General features: G+C 42.5%; 3 protein-coding genes across 6 annotated transcripts in view; 1 reads left to right on the forward strand and 2 right to left on the reverse strand.

The window, feature by feature from the left end:
• Window positions 1–7,747, reverse strand: part of LOC119022569 (cyclin-dependent kinase 17-like) — a 44,666-nt gene extending 36,919 nt beyond the window's left edge. For 3 of the 4 annotated variants that reach the window (XM_037103562.1, XM_037103561.1, XM_037103558.1), the window contains exons 1-2: window positions 7,611–7,745; window positions 5,057–5,181 (exon numbers count right to left, since the gene is read on the reverse strand). The gene's annotated coding sequence lies outside the window, so the exon portion shown is untranslated. Of the gene's footprint in view, window positions 1–5,056; window positions 5,182–7,610 lie in introns of all 4 variants that reach the window. The other variant, XM_037103559.1, reaches the window with a different exon arrangement.
• Window positions 7,748–8,012: 265 nt separating this feature from the next.
• On the forward strand, window positions 8,013–18,874 carry LOC119022570 (transmembrane prolyl 4-hydroxylase-like). The gene is made up of 9 exons (XM_037103563.1): window positions 8,013–8,413; window positions 8,535–8,616; window positions 13,517–13,713; window positions 13,874–13,964; window positions 14,853–15,015; window positions 15,118–15,303; window positions 15,775–15,865; window positions 16,072–16,195; window positions 17,824–18,874. The coding sequence occupies exons 1-9, from the start codon at window positions 8,039–8,041 to the stop codon at window positions 18,036–18,038; spliced, it is 1,524 nt and encodes a 507-aa protein (XP_036959458.1). The 5' UTR covers window positions 8,013–8,038; the 3' UTR covers window positions 18,039–18,874.
• Window positions 8,623–11,270, reverse strand: LOC119022571 (secreted frizzled-related protein 2). The gene is made up of 4 exons (XM_037103565.1): window positions 10,571–11,270; window positions 9,578–9,753; window positions 9,408–9,494; window positions 8,623–9,289 (listed from the first exon to the last, which is right to left on the reverse strand). Exons 1-4 carry the CDS (start codon window positions 11,125–11,127, stop codon window positions 8,970–8,972), a joined length of 1,140 nt encoding a protein of 379 aa, XP_036959460.1. The 5' UTR covers window positions 11,128–11,270; the 3' UTR covers window positions 8,623–8,969.
• Window positions 18,875–20,070: the final 1,196 nt, after the last annotated feature.

Consider the following 20,070-nt stretch of genomic DNA (forward strand, 5'->3'; position numbering starts at 1 on the left):
ATGCAGCTCCCAAGAGGTTTCAGACAAGGGTAGCTCTACCAGGTGAGCTGTGGTTGACATACACGTTAGTGGCTCTACTACTAACTACCCGTACTGAAGTCATGGCATTCAAGGCAGTATTCCTAACAAAACTTTCACCAGAATAAACTTTTTCCTGCTCTATACACCAACTATGGCTGACAGTAGCCGAAGCTTGTGTACTGTGACGGAGAGCTAGTTTCATATCATGTATAAAACGAATGTGGAGAGAGGAGAGAAGAATCCCATCCGCAAAATAAATGGGAGAAAAGCACATATTGTTTTTCCAGCAGTGCTCTTCATATTCACCCGCCTGTGACCCGCCTATGTGTATTGTGTATTTGTGTGTTTGTTTCTGTTAACGTCAGAGAGCTTTCAAAGTTATATATATTGTTCAGAGTGCCCCTCAGCTGACATTTAGAATCTGGTTTATGAGTGTATGTACAGTATGTGTGTCTTTGCATGTGTGTAGTTATGTGTTGAAGTCACTCTGTGTGTTCGCTCTGCTTTACTGGCCTGGAGGTAGAGGCAGCTACGGCAGAGTATATCTGTTCCCGTCCCACTTCCTGCTACTTCTATCTCTAACCCATAAGGGCTGGAGAGCTGACACACACACACACACACACACACACACACACACACACACACACACACACACACACACACACACACACACACACACACACACACACACAGCACCCACTGCCTTTCTCTTTGTGTCCAACCTTGGAGGCTTCAACAAAAGCCATTCATCCTTTCAGGCTCTCAGTCTTTCAGGCCTATTAGAGACAGCCAGTGCTCTGAGGGAATTCAAACCCAGTGATCCTCACTCAGGACGACTGGCTTTCTTTCTCCAGAAGATGCGCTTAGGCGAGTATCCATTGCTTACAACATTGCCTCTGCCAATTTACATGAGCCCAGCAGAATGAGGTTTACACCTCAGCCGAAAAGCGTTTTTCTCCAAAATGGAAAAAAAAGTTTGAAAAAAGGGAACAAAAGAACGTCTCACATTCATTTCATAACATCCGTCACCCATGGATTATCAGTATGGAACGAATCTCCCTCCCCCCTCATTTGCATGTTTTCCCAGACTTCACTAGAGTAGAATCTCCCATGGACAAGAAGATTTGGGTCTCCTCTTGCAAAACACTGCAGCCGTCATCAACACATTTTCAGAAATAAATGACTCACATTACGTGGGGAACAGTGATAATATAATGCACTACCTATTACCCTGATAAACACACACCAGTGTTATCATCTACACAATTATGCTCAAATCCAGGCATGCACACGCACATGCATGGTGGCAAAGTAATTTCTAATTTCACAGTCTTCATCCTATTGCTGTTGAATTTGCACAAACAGTAATGCAGAGGGAATCTCATTACCCAGCAGCTCATGAAGGGAAACACATTACTGTACCCCTATATATTTTAAATGTAGCTGAAGATTTCCCATTTGATTTCAAATATGACAAAGTGAGGTGCCGAAAGAAGCAAACAACAATTATCTTACTGAAATATTTAACTTGCATATTCCTACTTAGTTTGTAACTTTTTCCACCTGCTTTAAAAATGCTTTTTATGAATCGCCAGATTCGCCAGTCAACTTTGATGCTATTTTTACTATATTTAGATCTTTTGCTGCAATGCTACAACATGAGCGAAGAGTGAGGCCGCATTCAGATACAGACTTTCACACTGAAAAACGTTTTTAGAGGGCACAAGTGTATGTGACGGTCAACTTGTAAAAAACTTTCCAAGTGCGTGTTTCAAGTTCCGTGAAGAATAAAGTGTTATGAATGCGCGTTGGATGTTGAGTGTTGTCTGCTGCAGATGGAAGTGGCAGTGTGAGGAGCTTGGCAGAGGCACAACAGTGAGTGGGATGAGACATGTTGCTCCAGGCTGCAGCATGTGCAGGCCACACTCACCAGACACCCGGTAAACCACCAACAACGCTGATGCATAACTCCCACTAAACGCAGGGACACACTCCAGATGATGGAGGCCGCTCTTACTCCCACAAAAACCCTACAAGCGGTTCAGCTGTTTGAGTCATGTTTGAAAACGCTACGACGAACTGTTAATGAATTCAGTGGCTGTGGGATAAAGCAAACATAAATGCGCACGGGTTAATGGGTTAAGTGATACAAAAGAAAAAAACAACTTGCCATCTTTGTATTAAGTTAACAGCCTGTGAGCGTGTGCACATGTGTTTCTGCATGCCTGTGTGGGTGGATGCATGGATGTGGTAGCATGGAGGTAAGTTGATGTGACACACCCCTGAGGAGGACAGGGGAAGGAACACGGTCTGATTTATTCAAGACAGACACCATTTGGGTTGCTAGGTTACAGGCCCAGGCCGGAACCGCAGTTTGTCTCTGAGGTAAGGAGAAGAAGAAAGGAGACAGAGAGATAGGCGAAAAAGCTGAGAATTCACATATCACATCTCTCCATCTCCCCGTTCATTAAACTCTCTCCCCCTGTGCACACACACACACACACAGAAACACTCTCACACAGACACTCAAACACACACATGCTCATGTCAGCTATAAAAACTTCCAGGCCTCCAGTGCTTGGGATGCCACACAGTGCTGCAGCACGCGATCCTTGCCAGCCTTGCTCCGGGATTCCTCTGCCAATTATGCCTCGGCAAAAAGAATGAATGGACCTGAGGACCTGAGTCTGCAGTATACACAAACACTGGGTGTTCGACACACACATTTCAAAAACAGAAATCTACTTTTATCAAGACAGAAGAGAAGATTTCAATAACTTGTGAGGCGAAGATGTGATATTGTCTTTCCTCCTCTTTCTTTCCTTTTCATGACAAACAAACAAGTGGACTTCGGCATTTCAGTGGCACATGAATCATACGCATGCATGCACTCACATACAATGTGGCAGAGTGGAATGGGCACTCAGTGGCACTCCGAACACCGCTTGGCAGAGCGGCCTCAGGATGCATGAGTAATGCACAAATCTGCCCAACTACAGAATCCTACACGCATTCACACAAACACAAACATAAACCAACAGATATCCCAAGCAGCTCTTCTGTCACTTAACCCAAATCTGTAAAGTTAGATGAGAAGAAGGACTTACGGAAAGAAGATCAATGAATGAGTGGAAGGACAAGACTTCGAAAAGTCAAGGGATGAGATCTGACATATTCCATCCATGTTCAGCCACAAGAGGAGAGAGTCTTCCTCTATGATTTTGCGGCAACCTGACTCAAAGGGGTCACTCAAAAATAGCTTTAACTACACTTAAGGCTAGATAATAATGGCTTAAATCAAAGTTGCAATATTACAGGGAATATCTTTCCCAATATATTGTCCAGTACGGTGTAAAATGCATTATGAGATCATCAAATTCCCGTAATGACCTCAACGGTTACTCATCAGATCAGGTGAAACTTTTCACACGAATACTGTAAATGTATAGATGTGGAATTAACTTTGAAGAATTAAAAAGACTGAAATGTGTACAAAACATCATTAATTATCTACAGGTGCTGTATCATAGGTAATTGGACTTGTTTCAGTTTCTTGAAGACGTGAAACATGTCCAGTTGAGCTCCAGACAGAAACAAGATTTACCATGACCCAGATGACTGAGAACCTTTCTCAACATCATTATTTATCAACATTATACATTTCAACTATCATGACGGACCTCTGGCACTCTTGTATATAATCTCAGTGAAATCCCTCCTGGTTAAAAGATGTCACTGTATGACCACAGAACAGTGTACGAACGGGTGACATTCAAACCAGGGGACACAGTTACAGGGCCGTCCTATGCAACTGCACAATGTTTGGTTTTAGGACATTACAGTGCGAAAGTAACACTATATACAACCCAACTTGGCAACACACACAAAAACAGGCAACACAAGTCTCACAATTCTGTATTGTGTTTTAAAAAACTGCAAATTATAATGAGGCCCTAACCAAAGCTGTAGTCAGTCATTGTAATAAGATATGCAGTAGGAACACATGGATATTATTGGTCTTAGTTAATTAGCGAGATTAATTTTGCCTTTGGATGCAATGATGGATACGCATGTTTTCAATCCGGACATCCCACAGTGGGAAGAACATACAGAATTTAGAGCTAAATGATTTTCCCAGAGAAATCAAGAGCTTCAGAGCTTTTGCTAAAGGCAAGTATTGAAAGAAAGAAAGAAAGAAAGAAATCCACGTCGCTGTTATTATCATGTTACTTCACATTTCCATCAGCGGACACCCACGAGGTTATCGACAGCACTGCACAACACCGGACTGTCACATCTGCGGACGAGTGAAGCCCCCTGACTATGTCCCCAGTAACGAGGCATGGCTGCAGCCTGAGCGCACCTTAAGTGGGCAGCGAGCAGCCGCACGATAAATATCACGGGACTCGGACCAAAATCGCGTCGGGGCCTGGCAGGCAGAGATCTACCTCACAGGCCTTTTGCGTTTTCGGTCAGCTCCGTGTTTTCCTGACGCAAGTATCCGGGAGGAGGAGAGTCAGGCAGGGCAAGGAAAAGTTACACAGCCGCCCGGGATCCACTCAGAAACTCGTGGAAATGGCACCGGGATCGTCTCCGAGGGGATCCCGAGGTTGTGACTGTGGATTTTGTCTTTAGATGTTAGGGGAAACCGGCGCGATCGTGGGAATCAAATATAAGACTATCGCCCAAGGGAGTTAAATCTGAGTCGGTCCGTGAGCCCATATCGCTGGATCGCCTCTATCCGCTGTGGTGTTTTGCACTGCTTACACTGATTGTTGTTTTGGGGGGTAATCGGTGTCAACATTAGTTCCACTTGCGCAGTAACGTTACAACCCCGAGAAAAACACACAACACCGTTTTGTTTTTAACGAACCCGAAAATAATAACTCCACCACCGGCAACGTCAGGTGATAGGACAGCCCTCCCACTTGGTTATGGTAGCTTCTTGACGTCCCGACATTGTCAATACGGGATCGACAAAAAAAAAAGAAACGTGGAGAGAAGACATAAAGCTGTACGTAGCGCTGCCACTGACCTGCTTGTGCCTCTGCTGCAGGAGACTATTGTTCCACTTGTGTGTGGTAATCCAGGCGGCACGCTGGGATGAATCCACTGCGACAAGTTCCTCCAACTACTTTGCTGTAAAAACGCACCGGATCGCTTGAAAAAAAAAAAAAAAAAAGAAAGTCGGGTCAAGTCTTATTCCTGTGTCGCACGGTGTGCCGCAGTTTCCTCTGGCCCGAGCGTGTGCATCGTTGTCCGGTAATAACGCATCATTCGTCTTCACTTTCGCTCATGAAAAAAAAAACAGCACCGTCCCATCCGGCGATGATCAGCCATATCGCTGCTTTGCTGCTGTGTGGATCCCAAGTGGAAGCGGCGGCGTGATCCCGGAAAACACCGCAAGGGGTGTGTGTGTGTGTGTGTGTGTGTGTGTGTGTGTGTGTGTGTGTGTGTGTGTGTGTGTGTGTGTGTGTGTCTGTCTGTTTTTGAGAGGGACTGTCAATGTGTGTGTATCAGGACTCTCCAACCTCCACCCCCCTACACACCTCCAACCTCTCTCTTCTGTGTCTCTGTTAAAAAAAATAAATAAATAAGGGGGGTCAAGTAGATTAATATAAGGGGGCAATGTCACTGGGGAAATTAGGCTTCATTATCCGAGCTCCATTCCCATCTAGATACGCACCTCAGAGAAATTCCTTTGTGAATAATGCATTGGCTGGAAATTATGGAAATCTAACGATTGAGAAAATAAAGCTGAGCATGTGGATAATTATTTGGCTTGCAGCGCTGAAATTGGCAGATTTATTTCCCCCCCTTAGTCCCAAAACTGAGAGGTTGCACTCACACTCATACACATCATCTCCGGCCAGAATGTAACACAGGAAGAGCTGACTCAACTGGAATACATTTAAATATGTTTTAAACAAAGCAGAAAGACTTTTCTCTATTTGATCTACATTGGCTGCATGGATGCTTTCACTGTGAAGGTCTGATGCCAATTTACATAATATTCCTCAAAATGTTTCTGAATCAAATAAAAGCGATTAAAATCTTTGTTTTCTTAATAACTGATTAATAGGCCCTTTTTTCAAGGGGATCACCTGGATCCCCAACAATTACGTCAGAAATCACAGATGACACAGCAACTCAGTTGATGAAGAGAGCTGTGCCTGCTGGTCTTCATCGCCACCGTGTGGTTAATGTCAATAAAAGCAGCATGTTTTCATTCATACGCCAATTTCATTGCCTGGACCAAGTCCTATGTAGGAGCTGTATCAAGTAGTGCCTGTTGATACTATACCATGTGAAATATAACCATCAAATGCAATTTTAAAGTCTGTAGGAACAGAAAGAGTGGCCTATCAAAAATGCTGCAAAGGGAGTGCAAAGGGTGACTTAGTTGCTGGGATGGGCTACACTTGACAATCTCTGGCTACACCACTTTATATCAATAACTGGAATACAGATATATGATTTATATCTTTCCTACTTTCACATCCTGTATGGTGGAGTCCTGGAAAGTAAATTGATTCTGAGACAGCTAGCATACTTTTAGCCTACTTAACACGGTAGTAAAGGTGCACTATGTAGTTTTTGATGAGAAAATGTAGCACCCACTGAGCAGTGTAGCAATGACGCATTTTTGTAGGCTAACGCACAAGTTAGCATCACCTTGATTCCCTCGACAAAAAGCCTATGGGATGGGATGGGATTTTATGATACTTGTATGTTTTGTTCAGGAAGAAAATCTTCACAGACAAACACCACCTTTGTGAGTTTCGAAGACTAAATTAAATCGCTACAAGTAAAAAGACTAGGAACAAACTGCATTGTGGTCGCATGACTTAACGTCACCACCACTAAGCATCGTGCGACACAATAACTATACACATTCTCTGTATGTTGATCAATATAATGTTACAAGTTGTAAAGTTAGAATAGTTTTCAACTTAAGTCATTCTGTAAAGACGTACTAGTGACTAGGAGACATGATGATGTTTAATGTCCATGACAATATCTGTAGTCTAATTTAGCTACATATTAGCAACTGTTGTTTTTTTTTACAACAGGTAAGGTTATAATTAAATTGTGGGTAAGTATGAACTCTTTGAGAGGAGGAAACCTGATGTGCAAATATGCTTACTGACCTCCAGGTTTTAAGACTACCAACCATAGACATATATATGTCTATGCTACAAACCACTTGAGTATGGCCTGCGTATTCAATCATGAAAACTATCAAATAAATGAATAAATTTCTTTGTTTGAATAAATAACTTATTAATATTATTTTCTAAAAAGCCTATTAGCTTTCAGAGTTTGAATTTCTTTTCAAAAACTTCACAGTGCACCTCTAAGTAGCCATGCAAAGCTATTTTAACCGTTAGTTATGTCCTCCTGCCGTCCCACATCACTTTAAGGCAAATACTGCACCAGCTCCTAGCATTCTGACAGCTACAAGCTACCAGATAATACGACACGATATTTACACTGTTGAATTGTCACTTTTACTTAAGTATGAGAACGTATTCTTAAACTACAATGGGCACCGTTTTGCCCTGGAGTTGACCGTTAGAGGCCGCTACCTGTTACTGTCGGCCCAGAAATGGCGGATCCCCTGCAGTCGTTAGCTTGTCCGTCTTGTTGTTAGGCAGGTTGTCAGGGGCAGCGCATCAGCCAGTTCGCTAACACGGGATTAACGGATTCGAGTTGATGATGACACAGTTATTTGTCAAAGAAAACGACTGTTGTCAAACCTGCTTTCTCGATTGGAGCCGCCCCGCTTCGTTGGGTAAAAGCAGCGGAGACGACAGGGTGTGTTTTTGTCGAGACAGCCAGAGGTTTGCTGTGCGGCTTTGCCCCGTAGCTAGCTGCTAGCTAGGTGTGCTAACGTCAAGCAGCTAGCTAACGTTTATCAGGCGGGCGGAAGGTGATAGACACTGGCAGTAACGTTACCCCGTAAATAGCATCGCAAGTTTTTTTTTCCATTGCGTGTCATTCGTTTGCTGCGAAAATGGAAGACTTTCAGGAACATTTCATGGGGCAGGAGGAATTCAACGACGGCGATAAACCCTTATTATCGCCCTTCAATCCCCCCTTTCGCCCCACTCGACTGCACATCCAGAGAAGCAGTATCTGCTCTCGGGCTTATTTTGTCGTGGTCATGGTCTTCTTCCATGTGTACATCCTGAATGTGATCGGTTTGCTGCTCTATGTGCACTACAACAACGGCCCCGGGGATCTTGTTAGCGGGGACGGGGCCACCTCAGCATCAGTGGGCGACAGTGGAAGCCCTCTGCCCCACCCTGCCCCAGCCTCACCCTCCGGAGAGCTGCATGTGGAGGACTACACTCAGAGTTACAGTCTGCCTCGCATTGAGGGGATACGGGTAAGAAAAAGTCAACAAATTCCATCGCACAATTATATGACAGAAATCTCCCGTGCCAGTGTTCATGCGTGTGATCACTTGTGTTGTGAGTGTGTCGATAATGTCTTTTGCCCATCTGCAGGTGGGTCATGTCCAGCAGGTGTCCCTCGTGCCGGACAAAACACATGAGATGAAGACGATCAGCCTGAAACCTCTGCTGTTTGGTATGTGCACCGTGATCTGCTGTTGATGAATAAACTTCAATCATCAGGTTTTTACAAGACAACGTTTAATACCTCTCAAAGCCGTACAAATATAGATCAGGGATATTTACTTAAAATTCATAGATATGTACATTTTCTATTAAAAGTTCTTTGCCCTCCTCTGCCTGAGAGACACAGTGTTGTTTTTTTAGGAGCTTCTTTGTGACAAAAACAGAGGTTTGATTTGAGTAGACCAAGCATAAATACATAAAGGCAAATTCTAAATGCAGTGTCTATCATTTTCCTATGCATAGCCGTTAAATGCTTGAATCACATTTCAGTTCTTCTTGAAATTTCTAACTTGGCACAGAATCCTAGCTCCTGCATCTGTGTTGTTTCCATTTGCGCGCAGCTGCCATCAGGTTCTTGTCTCGTCTTTTCCAGGCGTAAGCCTTATTGACCACCAGGCGGTCCCCCTGCACTGTGCCTGTTACAAGGAAGGTCCCGCCGCGTGGGTGTTGTCGTGTCATGTTCCTTACACAGGTGGCATCTCTTTCCAGCCACAGTTCAATGCGGGAGCGGATCTGCCCACCCAACAGGGGTCCATGCTTGAAAACGTCCAGTTTGGCAGCTAGCGAGAACTGAGATAGGCTTACTGGACTATACTTGAGCCGTGTTAGACGGAGTTTCACAACTGGGAAGAAAGCGGGTAAACACAAAGCATCAAGGGCATGAAAAACTGGTAAATTATACAGGCAAATCAAGGAAAGCACCAGACAGAAATGAAGAAGTGGAGGAATATTAATACTCACCAAAATCACTCCTACAAAATGTCTCCAGTGCATCTTTTGAAGAGGAGGCCTCCTCCAGCTCGCAATCCCGACAGCTTGCCTGAGGCACTGGAAAAAGTCAAAGCACTAATTTAATCATTTGTTGAACCAAGGTGACTCAAGAGTGTGTGTCGGCATAGTCACTTGCTTACCTCTACGCCCGCCTGTGTTAACAGTGCTGTTGTTGACGGAGGAGATACACATGAGATGGTCTGCAGGATACTGATCACAGCGTAGAATTTCTGGCCACGGGTAGCCATAACAACTCATGATTGGTGCACAGCTGTCCCGAACAGATTCGCACAGACTCCTGCAGGGTGATATGAACCTGATAAAGAAAAGATGGAGAGGGAACGTGGGCAGTATTGAAAAGATGAGAGGGTCTGAATCAATAGTGTAGTGGTTGGGAACAAACAAGGCTGGATTAGATAACATTTGATAGCTTGTTTTTCTTTTTCTCAACCTGGAGGTGCTAATGTGACAAAAATTTGATTATAGTGCTTTGATGGCTTGCTTTCAGTGTGAAACCAGGGCCTTACCTCAGAGACCAGCACCAATTAGCCTAGCTTTCAAAAGGTGTTAACCCTTGATGACCCTGCTCCTATCTAACATTACCATTAATCCAGTTTTTTTTGTTCTATCCTATTGATGAAGCAGGTCAGCCCTCTGTTATGGTTCTTTTCAAACTGGGACCCTGGCTACCACACTACTGAAGCTGCACAATTACCGGTAGTCTGTTAATTGATTAGTCGACTGAAAGAAAATTAGATGCCAACTATTTTGATAAGTCCTTAACTTTTCAAGCAAAAAATGTCAAACATTTGCTGGTTCCAGCTTCTGTTAACTGCAATTCTTTCTGTTCTACTTATTTTTGATGATAAAAGAAGAGGCGCTGGGTTTCTGACTATTTGTTTTAAAGAAGCAATTTGAAGATGTTACTCTGGGCACTGGGAAATTTTGATGAGAATTTGTTTTCATATCTTTAGCAAACATTCAATGGATATTCACTAAAAAAAGTCACCACATTAGTTGATAGTTAAGTTGCAGCCCTACACATTAGCACTTAAAATCAGAATTCCTACAAAGTAGTCAAATTGTGATTCCAAAGACATTGTAATGGAAAAAGGCTTTTTTTGTAAACTTACCTGTCAAGGCAGATGGGAGCAAAGAGAGAGCAGAGGAAGATGCGGGCATCAGGGTGGCACTCCCTGGCAAGTAGTGGCAACCAGCTGGCACTCTGTTGAACAGCCTCAGCTGGAGACTCGTGGCCCAGCAGGTTTGGCATCCTCATGGTGTCATAACCAATGTTTTGGCACAAAGCCATGCCTGACGGGATAGGGACACAGCGAGAGGAACGACGGGGCTCCCACAGCCCACCTTCACCGATAGAAAACATGGACCTGAAGCCAGTAGTTGTGTCAGGGTCCCCCCATGCCTCACCATCCTCTTCCGCTGCTGCTCCTGGTCTAGAAACAGGAATATCTCCGAATCCAGTTTCACTGTTTCCCTCTGTACCTGCTCTTTCCTTTAGTCCAGATCTAACTCTACCCTCTGCCCTCGCTCGGCCCTCCAGTCCTCCCTTCACTCTACCAGCACCAAGCGCTATTGTGCTGCTAGGCCCACCAAGCAGAAGGAGAAACAGTAGGGAGGCCAAAGGGGTGGATTTTCTTGGGATGAACCGAGGGCAGAGAACTGCAGTCATCCTGGGACAGAGGTTGGAAAGTAGGAGCAATCCCAAAGTGTGTCTGTTCTTTGTGACAGTGCAAGAGAGGATGGTAAGATAGGTGTATTTATAGTGGGCGGTGATTTCATTTGCATATGAAGGGCGGAGGGGAGGTTTAGAGAAGGGTTGGGGGGGGGGGTACATTAATGTGTTATTAGAGATGTGAATTCACTGCATTTATGAGCAGATTTAAGTGTGTTTGACAGAGATCAAGATCAATAAGGTGGATGATTTGACATTTGGATACTTTTGGCTTTCGGCCATTTCCATCCCCACAGCTGGAAGTGAAGAATGGCCCTTGTGTAGTGAAACTCCCTTACATTTAGCATCATGCATTTACATTCAACCCACACCTAACTACCCCGTTCCACCCTGATCACTTTACTTTTTAATGCACCCCTGCTGCTAAGAGAACAAGGTTGCATATTTTTGTATTCATGTTTTTATGAATATTTGATACTCGTGAGAATATAACCCTTAAAGAGAAGTTAGTCAACATGTAAAAGCAAATATTATTATTATTATATTATTATAATAGATTTATCATGGAAGACTTTTTTTGCAGGAAAAATGCCCCAAATTATCTGGTTCCAATACTGAAAATAATCAGTAGTTGCAGCTCTAGTGTGCTACTGATTGTGATTTGTGTGTGTGTGTGTGTGTGTGTGTGTGTGTGTGTGTGTGTGTGTGTGTGTGTGTGTGTGTGTGTGTGTGTGTGTGTGTGTGTGTCTCAGACACAAACAGAATTTGTGTCGCCCTGCTGTGTAGCCATGGCCTGATTCCTGTTCAGACAAGCAGGTCACTTCCTTTCCGGGGGGAGAAAGGAAGGCTCAGTCCCCCTTCAATTATATCAGTTATCCAATTTAATGAGGCTTGACCTGACAATAGGAATTAACCAAGTGGGTACAGTGTAAAAGACACGGGTGACAAACAAGGTCTCTACTGTACAGGCAGCCAACCTGCCGGAAGCCTTTTATTAAGAGGGGAAATGACTGACAGACATGGATGAGAGCAGGAGGGAGCCATGAAACAGTCATCTGTGCCCTTACAATTAGTACCCAAATATATATAATAAGATAAAAAGGGCACTATTTTTGCCAGTTTGATTGATTCTCTAGAAGCCCAGGTGGACATACATAGGAAACACACACACTGTTTCAACCCTCCTGTGGGAGAGGTCCTGTGTTATCACTCATTAAACCTACCCATGGGACAGGCTATATCACAAATGGCTCACTGGGGAGTGGCAAAGGGGAATAGCTTGTATTCATTATATTCACAGTCTGTCCATACTATAACTGAAGAGCTGCTGTAGTTTAACACCTACTCAACCATCCAAGAAGTTATGTGCTGTTGCTTTTAAGTAGTTTTCCACAGTTAACACGTAATTTTTATGTGACTCATTGCTCCTGTAGTCGGTGTTATTTCAACATTCTAAATTAAATTAGCACCTTTTAAGTCGTTGTTTCAATGAGTGTTTAAGTGTTTTACTAATTCACTTTGATTGGAAGTTTATGGGATTTGTCTCTGTGGTTTTAGCGCCCAGACATACTAATCACACTTAGTTAGCATACCCTGATCAAACTATCTCAAAACTGCCACTTTCACACTGTTAGCTAATCTAAAGTAATCCATTCAGTCTGATAGATCAAGCCAACACTGTCAACAAAGATCTTCTAATCCACTTATAAGTCAAGCACTCACTCACCAACTCAGGTGTGCAGGATAGATCCATCTGACGTGTTTGTGCGAAGAGATTGTGAGTGGGAATTTTCTGGCTTCTTAAAATGAATTTTAAAGTGATTGCATCGTTTCTGCGGTTGAAAAGAAGAGGTTTCAGTGTATTTGCTTTTTTCATCAATAAGTGGCTCCCCTGCTACATAGTTGTCCAGTGTAATCCTCACGTGTGAATGTGTGAATCGTAATGCACTAAATTTGGCCTGAACCAAGAATGTCAGCCACACTGCATGTTTTTGATTAGCGTTGCATAATCTGCAAGCTACTCCCTTTGATGAATGTATATCCTTGATCCTCTCTCTAATCTTGGGTAGAATGAGGGCCTACTGGTAATACAGTAATATGGACTTTTCATTTCCGTAAATGTTTATTTGGTCACAAAGTCTGGCAGTTAATTTGGGCTTTGAGGTTTTTTTAAGTTTATCCTGGGGAAAATATAGACTCCGCAGACCCACTCCTATAATTTGTCAGGGAAAAACATCTGGGCCATCAGATGATTTGGGTGAGAATGTGAAAGTCCCATTTTGAGATTAGGATCTTCGAAAGCTATTGCCAACATATGATCGTGCATGTCTAAGGCCAAACCGTGTCTTAACATTTGCCACTTTTGTCTTTTTCCTGTTCCTGTCAGAGATCCCTGGCTTCCTGTCAGAGGAGGAATGCCGTGTGGTGGTGCAGCTGGCTCAGCTCAAGGGGCTGATGGAGAGCCAGACAACAGTACCCAGCCAGGGACAAGAGGAGTCAAACCAGCCACTGCTTTCTCTCAGCACAGAGGAAGTCTTCAGTCTGTTGGACCTAAACCAGGATGGGCTGCTTCAGAAGCAGGAGGTGAAGAGAGAGAAATATCTCATTTCTTTTATGTCTGTAAAGCTGTAAAAGCAAAATACATTTTCCAGAAAAATCCATTCTCTGTGATTAAATGTTTGAACTGTCAGAACATGTTTTGCTTTTTGTTGAAAAAAGAAAAACATTCTGGTCTTCGCTCTAGATTGTGAGTCACTCACGCTCTCGAGATGGAACTTGGTTGAGCCCAGACAGTCTGCGGCAGATACTCACTGGTGTGGAAGACTGCCCGACAGGTTGGTGCCCCGGCTATCTGTTTGTGTTGTGCCGAAGTGCGTTTCACTACATTTGTTACTGGACACATTTTTTGTTTTATGGTGGAATGTGAGAAAAGGGAGAGCAAATTAGCAAAAAACATAAAACATTGTTGAAAACATTTAGGATAATATAAGGTCACAACTCAACAAAATATAAAATCGAGGTGTATTAATCTTGAGACATTTCAATATGCATGCAAATCTTACATGTTATATCTCTGAAGTCGAAGTCAGTATTTCAATTTGTGTGAGTTTTCAGCAGTGGTTGTGTACCGGCAAGAGTAAGTGGCTGACGGGTGGCTGTGGTTGCGTGCGAGTCTTTGTGAGTGGCAAGGCCGGAAGAGGGGTGACACTGTTTTGACCTGATGCCATTGTGCCAGGCGTTGTACACATCCCAGTCCGGATGTGCCTCATCCTATCTCATTAAAAACTGATTATTCTCCAACCCCTTTTTCTTAATTTTCCCCCGGATCCCCTGCACCCCACTCCCTCCTCCACACTCTGTCGTTAACCCCCCCCCCGGCCCATCACTTCTCTGGCACCCCAGAGCTATTGTTGCGGCTGGGGCGCGGCCTCCCAGGGGAACTGATGGGGCCAGACATTCATTTATTCAGCTGAGAGTAACAGCATACGGTTGGGCAAGGAGGGAAGGAATGGAGGAAACAGAGAAGGGAGGTTGTTGTAGCCCAAACAGGACTGAACTGAAATTGTGATACTGTATAACTGAAAGACTGTAAAAATTTCATGGAGCTCCATTTATATCTATAGTTATGAGATTCTAACTGTACTTTTATGTTCCAGGCTCCCGGCTATGTGAAGGAATAAAAATAGCCTACTAAAAGATCATGTTTGTGTGTTACTTGGCAGGGATGCTGACTTTGGGGGACTTCAGACGGGTCTATGATGTGTCCCAGCGCACAGGGCAACAGAAAAGCAGGAAGCTCCTGAGTCAGTTCAAACAGAGAAGCAAGCATACGTGGCTTTACCAAGGCCAGGGATCCCACCATGTCCTGCACACACTCAGGAACAGGTAATTACACATACACACACGTCGTCATGCTGCTACAGTAGCAGCCAACACAGTCATGTATTGAAATATCGATACATTTTCTCTTTTGTGTCTTTTCCTCAGAATAATCAGTCTGACACGTCTTCCCTCGGCACTGGTTGAGCTGAGCGAGCCACTGCAGGTGATTCGCTATGAACACGGAGACTTCAGTAATGCCCACCATGACAGCAGCCCTTCTCATTCAGAGACTACTTGCACGCACACACGATTGGCTGGAAACACATCTGCTCTCGCAGAGGTCTCCTGCAGGTGTGTATGATAGATGCTTTGTAATCAGTTTGTAATTCATCCCTGATAGTTTAGCAGTTACGTAATTTAAACAATGTTATTATCTCTGCATTAGCTTAGCTTCTCATTTGACTTGTCTGAATGATTGCACACATGTTTATAATGAATAATACAGTTTGTAAATGTGTATTTTACTCAGTTGTTTAATTTGTAAATTTAGGCTTCAATGTAAGGATAATTGTTTTAGTTAATAAAAACACCTGTGATTTTGTTCAAACATTTGTATATGAGTTGATCAATGGTCACTCATTTATTTTCTTTCTTACCAGTTTACAAAAAATCTAACTTTTAAAATAGAAGTTGTTTGTCAAAATATTGTGATAGCTTTTAAACAGTTATTCACAGCGCTCGTGCCTTAAACAGATTAATGTCCCAGTAGGTAAATTTCTTTTCAAAACATTATCTATTTGTGGCTTCCTTGTTTCATTTCAGGTATCTCACCATGTTATTCTACCTCAGCTCTGTAGAGGAAGGTGGTGAGACCACCTTTCCTGTGGCAGACAACCGGACCTACGAAGAGCAGGTGAGTGTGCTTTCACAACCCGCAGTCATATCCCAGCACAGCCATTTTTTGGTCACTGTGAAATGATTATAACTGTACGTGACCTGACCGGTGCTGATAACACGCAGATGGTGCTGAACCTTGACTTGGAATCTGACACCGGCTTGAACACAGTGTGCCAAAATAAATGATTAGACACAAGCTGTTTACAGTTTTGTGTGTCCTAGGCACTGGTCCAGGATGGAGTTGATTTGACAGACACTCAGGAGACATGTGGCAGAGGGAACCTGAGGATGAAACCTACTGCTGGGACAGCTCTCCTCTGGTACAACCACCTCTCTGATGGTAGAGGTAAGACCAGAACAGAAAGACTTAGCCATATCATTTGACACACACCAAGTGAACACTCCAGTAAGTAGATTTGGGTTTTTGTATGGTACAAAGAACGGTTTGTCAAACCCCATGTAATTAGATTTTAAGCCTGTGTCCAGGGAGAACCTAGCATACAAGTGTGTTTTCATCCCAACTTCTCTATGGGTTGTCACTGCACAGAAGTAAAAATGCATCACATACAGGGATCTCTTTCAGGGTTTGTAAAAGAAAAAAGAAAAAAAGCATTTAGCCTGTGTCAGCTGATAGGTGGATCATGGACTGTGAGCCTGCGGGTGAACAAAGTTCAATGAAAGTGGCAAGATTTTTTTCATGCCTTTTACTCTCTTTTTCCTTCTCAGTTTTCATTCTCTCCCCTACTGTTGCTCATCTCATTCGATCTGTTGTGACTCTCATACCCTCTTGAACTAAATAGATTCTCTGATTGGATGGATTGCATTCAGGGAGAGCGGGCCAGTTCTATATGAGCATAGAGCATAGCATGGCAACTGTTTTTTCTCTCTGACAGGGAGTTGACACGCAATTTCGCTGCAGTGCTCACATAGCCCCGCCTTTTCTTACTGGAGTTCTGTCTTTTTGTCACATGTGTTAGCTCATTAAAGAGTGCACATTTCAGAGCCATCTGTGACTGGTTGTGGTTGAAACAGCTGGAGTGCTGTTTGGAAATACTTAGCATCAGAGGCAAATCAACAAGGAAAGTCAATGGATAAATGCAGGCCTAATGCAAGTGATGCAACATATCAGTGCTAATGAAAAGTGCTAACACAACAGATTTACTCTAAATCATGAACAAAGGTCAGCACACTGTAGCTCTCTTCGGTGCAAATTAATCAGACATACACAGGTGACGTTACACATTCATGCTCTTCCTCAGATTTTGTTGACATAAAGATTCCAAATACTGGAATCACATGATCTGGCAAGTAAAACATAAAATCCTCATATACCAGCCAGTGATACTGCATGCGCTGAATATACAGCAATATTGATAATCTGCTCACAGCACAAAAGAATAACAGGCCAGTAGGTGTCAAAACTTCAAACCGCCAGATCTAAATAGAGAAAGGAGCATGTCCATATGCAAGCAATACTACAGATCAGTGTCAACTTTAGGTGCTAATGCAAAAGATAAAGTAAAAGGAGTTAATTGCTAACACACCTCTATAAACCTCTATAAAGAATTTCAAGGTTAGTGGTGGCTCCTATTCAGCATCACTGAAGCACTGTATAAGATGGCCCAGTAAGCTCTCGGTAAGTGTGTTGCCCTGCTGTCAGCCAACAGCTATTTGTTATTCTCATACCTATTGTATCAAAGATTTTTTTAAAAAAATCACTTTCCTGACAGCTTTACCATTAGACATCAAGCAAAATAGAAAGTACAAAATTGTGGTCATTAAAGCAAGTAAAAGAGTAAAGCTTTGGTTTTGCACAGAAACACTGGCATCTGCATAAAATAAATAGTTGTTTTTTTAGAAATATCCCATTTTGTCTTTGAAATATCCAGTTATGTTAATGCTACAAGTTGATTAGTGCTTGTTGTTTGTGAGATTTTGTCTGAACTCATTCATCCTTTCCCCTGGCTTCCCTAGGCTGGATGGGTGAGCTGGATGAGTATTCCCTGCACGGCGACTGCCCAGTCAGGCGTGGAGTTAAATGGGTGGCCAACAGCTGGGTAAATGTGGACCCAGATCACCAGCAGCAGGCCCGCTACCAGAGACTAGTTGCACAGAGACATCAAGCTAAGTCAGGCATGGAGGAGCATTACCAACCCCTGTCACACAGTGATCTCCACCAGGATCTATAGCTGGGAGTTTTTAATAACAACAGAAAAGCGACCATAATTTTAAAACTTGGTCAGTCTTGTGTCCTTGAGGCCAGTGAGGCCTGGTAGACTTTTCCACAATTTCAGATGCTGTAGTCTAAATGAAATTTGCACAAAAAAAACATCCTTTTTAGTGAATCTGTCCTACATTATATCATGTCTCTCAAGCTGCTGCTTGAATATGCACATTTACTTCATACATCAGTCAATCTCATTTGAAAAGATTGATGAAATTTATTGTTGAATTGTGGTGGGCAGATGCATTGGTTTTTCTCCAAATTCATTTTTAACACAGAATACCAGATGTACATGGATACATGATGTGAGCTGGAAAAGATGAAGACATGTTTAAGAGATGAGCCTGCTTATCTGCCTTCCATTTAGGTTTACTAAGCATCTGGCCCTGTTGAAGGTCAGTGTTAATTAATGTAGAATTTAAGCCTTTTGTTACAAGCCATATCACAATATTTATCTGTGAATGTGTTCCTGAGGGAAGTTTTGTGTGAGATCATTTATATCTGTTTTTTTTTGTTTTCAGAGTTTAAAATGAAATATAATTTAATACGGGACTGGCTTTGGGAGAGCAGTCTTTCAGGTGTAACATGTCTATGATATTCCAACTTTAGTGTCTCTTATCCTCACAACCCAAAAATATTTAATTGTCTGAGGTTATTTATTTGAGTGATATTTATTACCAGTATGATTTAAGTTAAATGAATGCGTATTTATTACAGCTTGATGTTGCACTGAATTTGTTGCTGTATTTTATTGTGTTTGTTCTATGTCATGAAATATATAAAGCAATGTTTTATTATCAGTGGTGTTGTGAATGTGATCATTCATGCAAACCTGTATGTATGGACAACGTCCACAAGATGTCGCCCCAACGTCAAATACAATACCACAATATCTGAGTGAATTATAAGCTAGTTCAGAAATGGTTCATTCATTCCTTGTGATTTAATTGACAACTGCTGCACTAGCATCCATTTCCAGAATCCACTCTGTTTAGAAGCATAGACATATTGATTTATAACCCTTTCTTGTGTCTTTTTACAGACAGACAAATAGATAATGGCTTTATTAAAAACACAAGAGGAAGGCCCATAGCACATTGAAAACAACAGACAACAGAGTATATTCAAAAATGAATTTTAAAAAGTTTGAACATAATAATAACATGTACACTCAAAAATGCCATTGCGGATGGAAACTGACACTCCAGACCAGGGTGTCCCAAAGTGTAGCCCACAATCCAAAGTTAGCCCACCACAAGGTTTGAATTGGCCTGGCAGTTTTTTCTTGTGAAAAACTAAAATGGAACTCAGAAGAGCACATACCTTCAACATGGCCCCTGTAATTAAATCAAGCCTAATCCAGTATCAAATAAAACTGTTGAATCTGCGAGATCTGAGCGTTTACATGGCTCTACATCAAATTTTTCTCTCCCACCAGCCATCAACCATCTAAACAGGCCCAGATAAAATCGTCCACTTATCTGAGTCTGCACCAAACATCAGTGGGCTCTATTCTGGGTCTATTCAGTAGTTTTTGTGTAATTGTGCTGACAGATGGACATAGGCAAAAACCATAACCTGCTTGATGGAGGCAAAATCATTTTTGAAGCCCTACAATTTGAATAATCATTTGTGCTGTTTGTATTTTTGTGAGGTAAAATTGCTTTTTCATTATCTGAGTAAGGCAGGCAGAGTCACACTTTGTCCTGCTATATGGAAGCCCTGAGAGGTAAGTGAAAACGTTACCTTAATGTTAATTCCAAACAATCTTGGAATTAAAATTATCCTGGTTAAAAAAAACAAAAACATACTCTTCCCGTCTTCCTAAGGCATAAACACATGAGAGAAAACATTTAGATTAGGAATGGACATGTCAAGCAAAATGTAACCCTAACCCTATTCAATATTGACTGGGAGTTATTCGTCCATTATTCAAACACTGTGCTACACACATTTTATGCCGTACTACATACTAAGGCCTGTAATAACGCATTACC

Source organism: Acanthopagrus latus, chromosome 7 (assembly GCF_904848185.1).
Source record: "Acanthopagrus latus isolate v.2019 chromosome 7, fAcaLat1.1, whole genome shotgun sequence".
In the NCBI taxonomy this organism is placed as follows: domain Eukaryota; kingdom Metazoa; phylum Chordata; class Actinopteri; order Spariformes; family Sparidae; genus Acanthopagrus; species Acanthopagrus latus.

Excerpts from the sequence above, each read along its gene's own strand:
- LOC119022570 (XM_037103563.1), top strand. The coding sequence starts at position 8,039 with ATGGAAGACTTTCAGGAACATTTCATGGGGCAGGAGGAATTCAACGAC. Across the intron at positions 15,304-15,774 it reads CTCGCAGAGGTCTCCTGCAG|GTATCTCACCATGTTATTCT; the intron begins GTGTGTATGATA and ends GTTTCATTTCAG. Across the intron at positions 16,196-17,823 it reads CCACCTCTCTGATGGTAGAG|GCTGGATGGGTGAGCTGGAT; the intron begins GTAAGACCAGAA and ends TGGCTTCCCTAG.
- LOC119022571 (XM_037103565.1), bottom strand. The coding sequence starts at position 11,127 with ATGACTGCAGTTCTCTGCCCTCGGTTCATCCCAAGAAAATCCACCCCT. Across the intron at positions 9,495-9,577 it reads TAACACAGGCGGGCGTAGAG|TGCCTCAGGCAAGCTGTCGG; the intron begins GTAAGCAAGTGA and ends GACTTTTTCCAG. Across the intron at positions 9,290-9,407 it reads ATTTTGTAGGAGTGATTTTG|TTGTGAAACTCCGTCTAACA; the intron begins GTGAGTATTAAT and ends CTTTCTTCCCAG.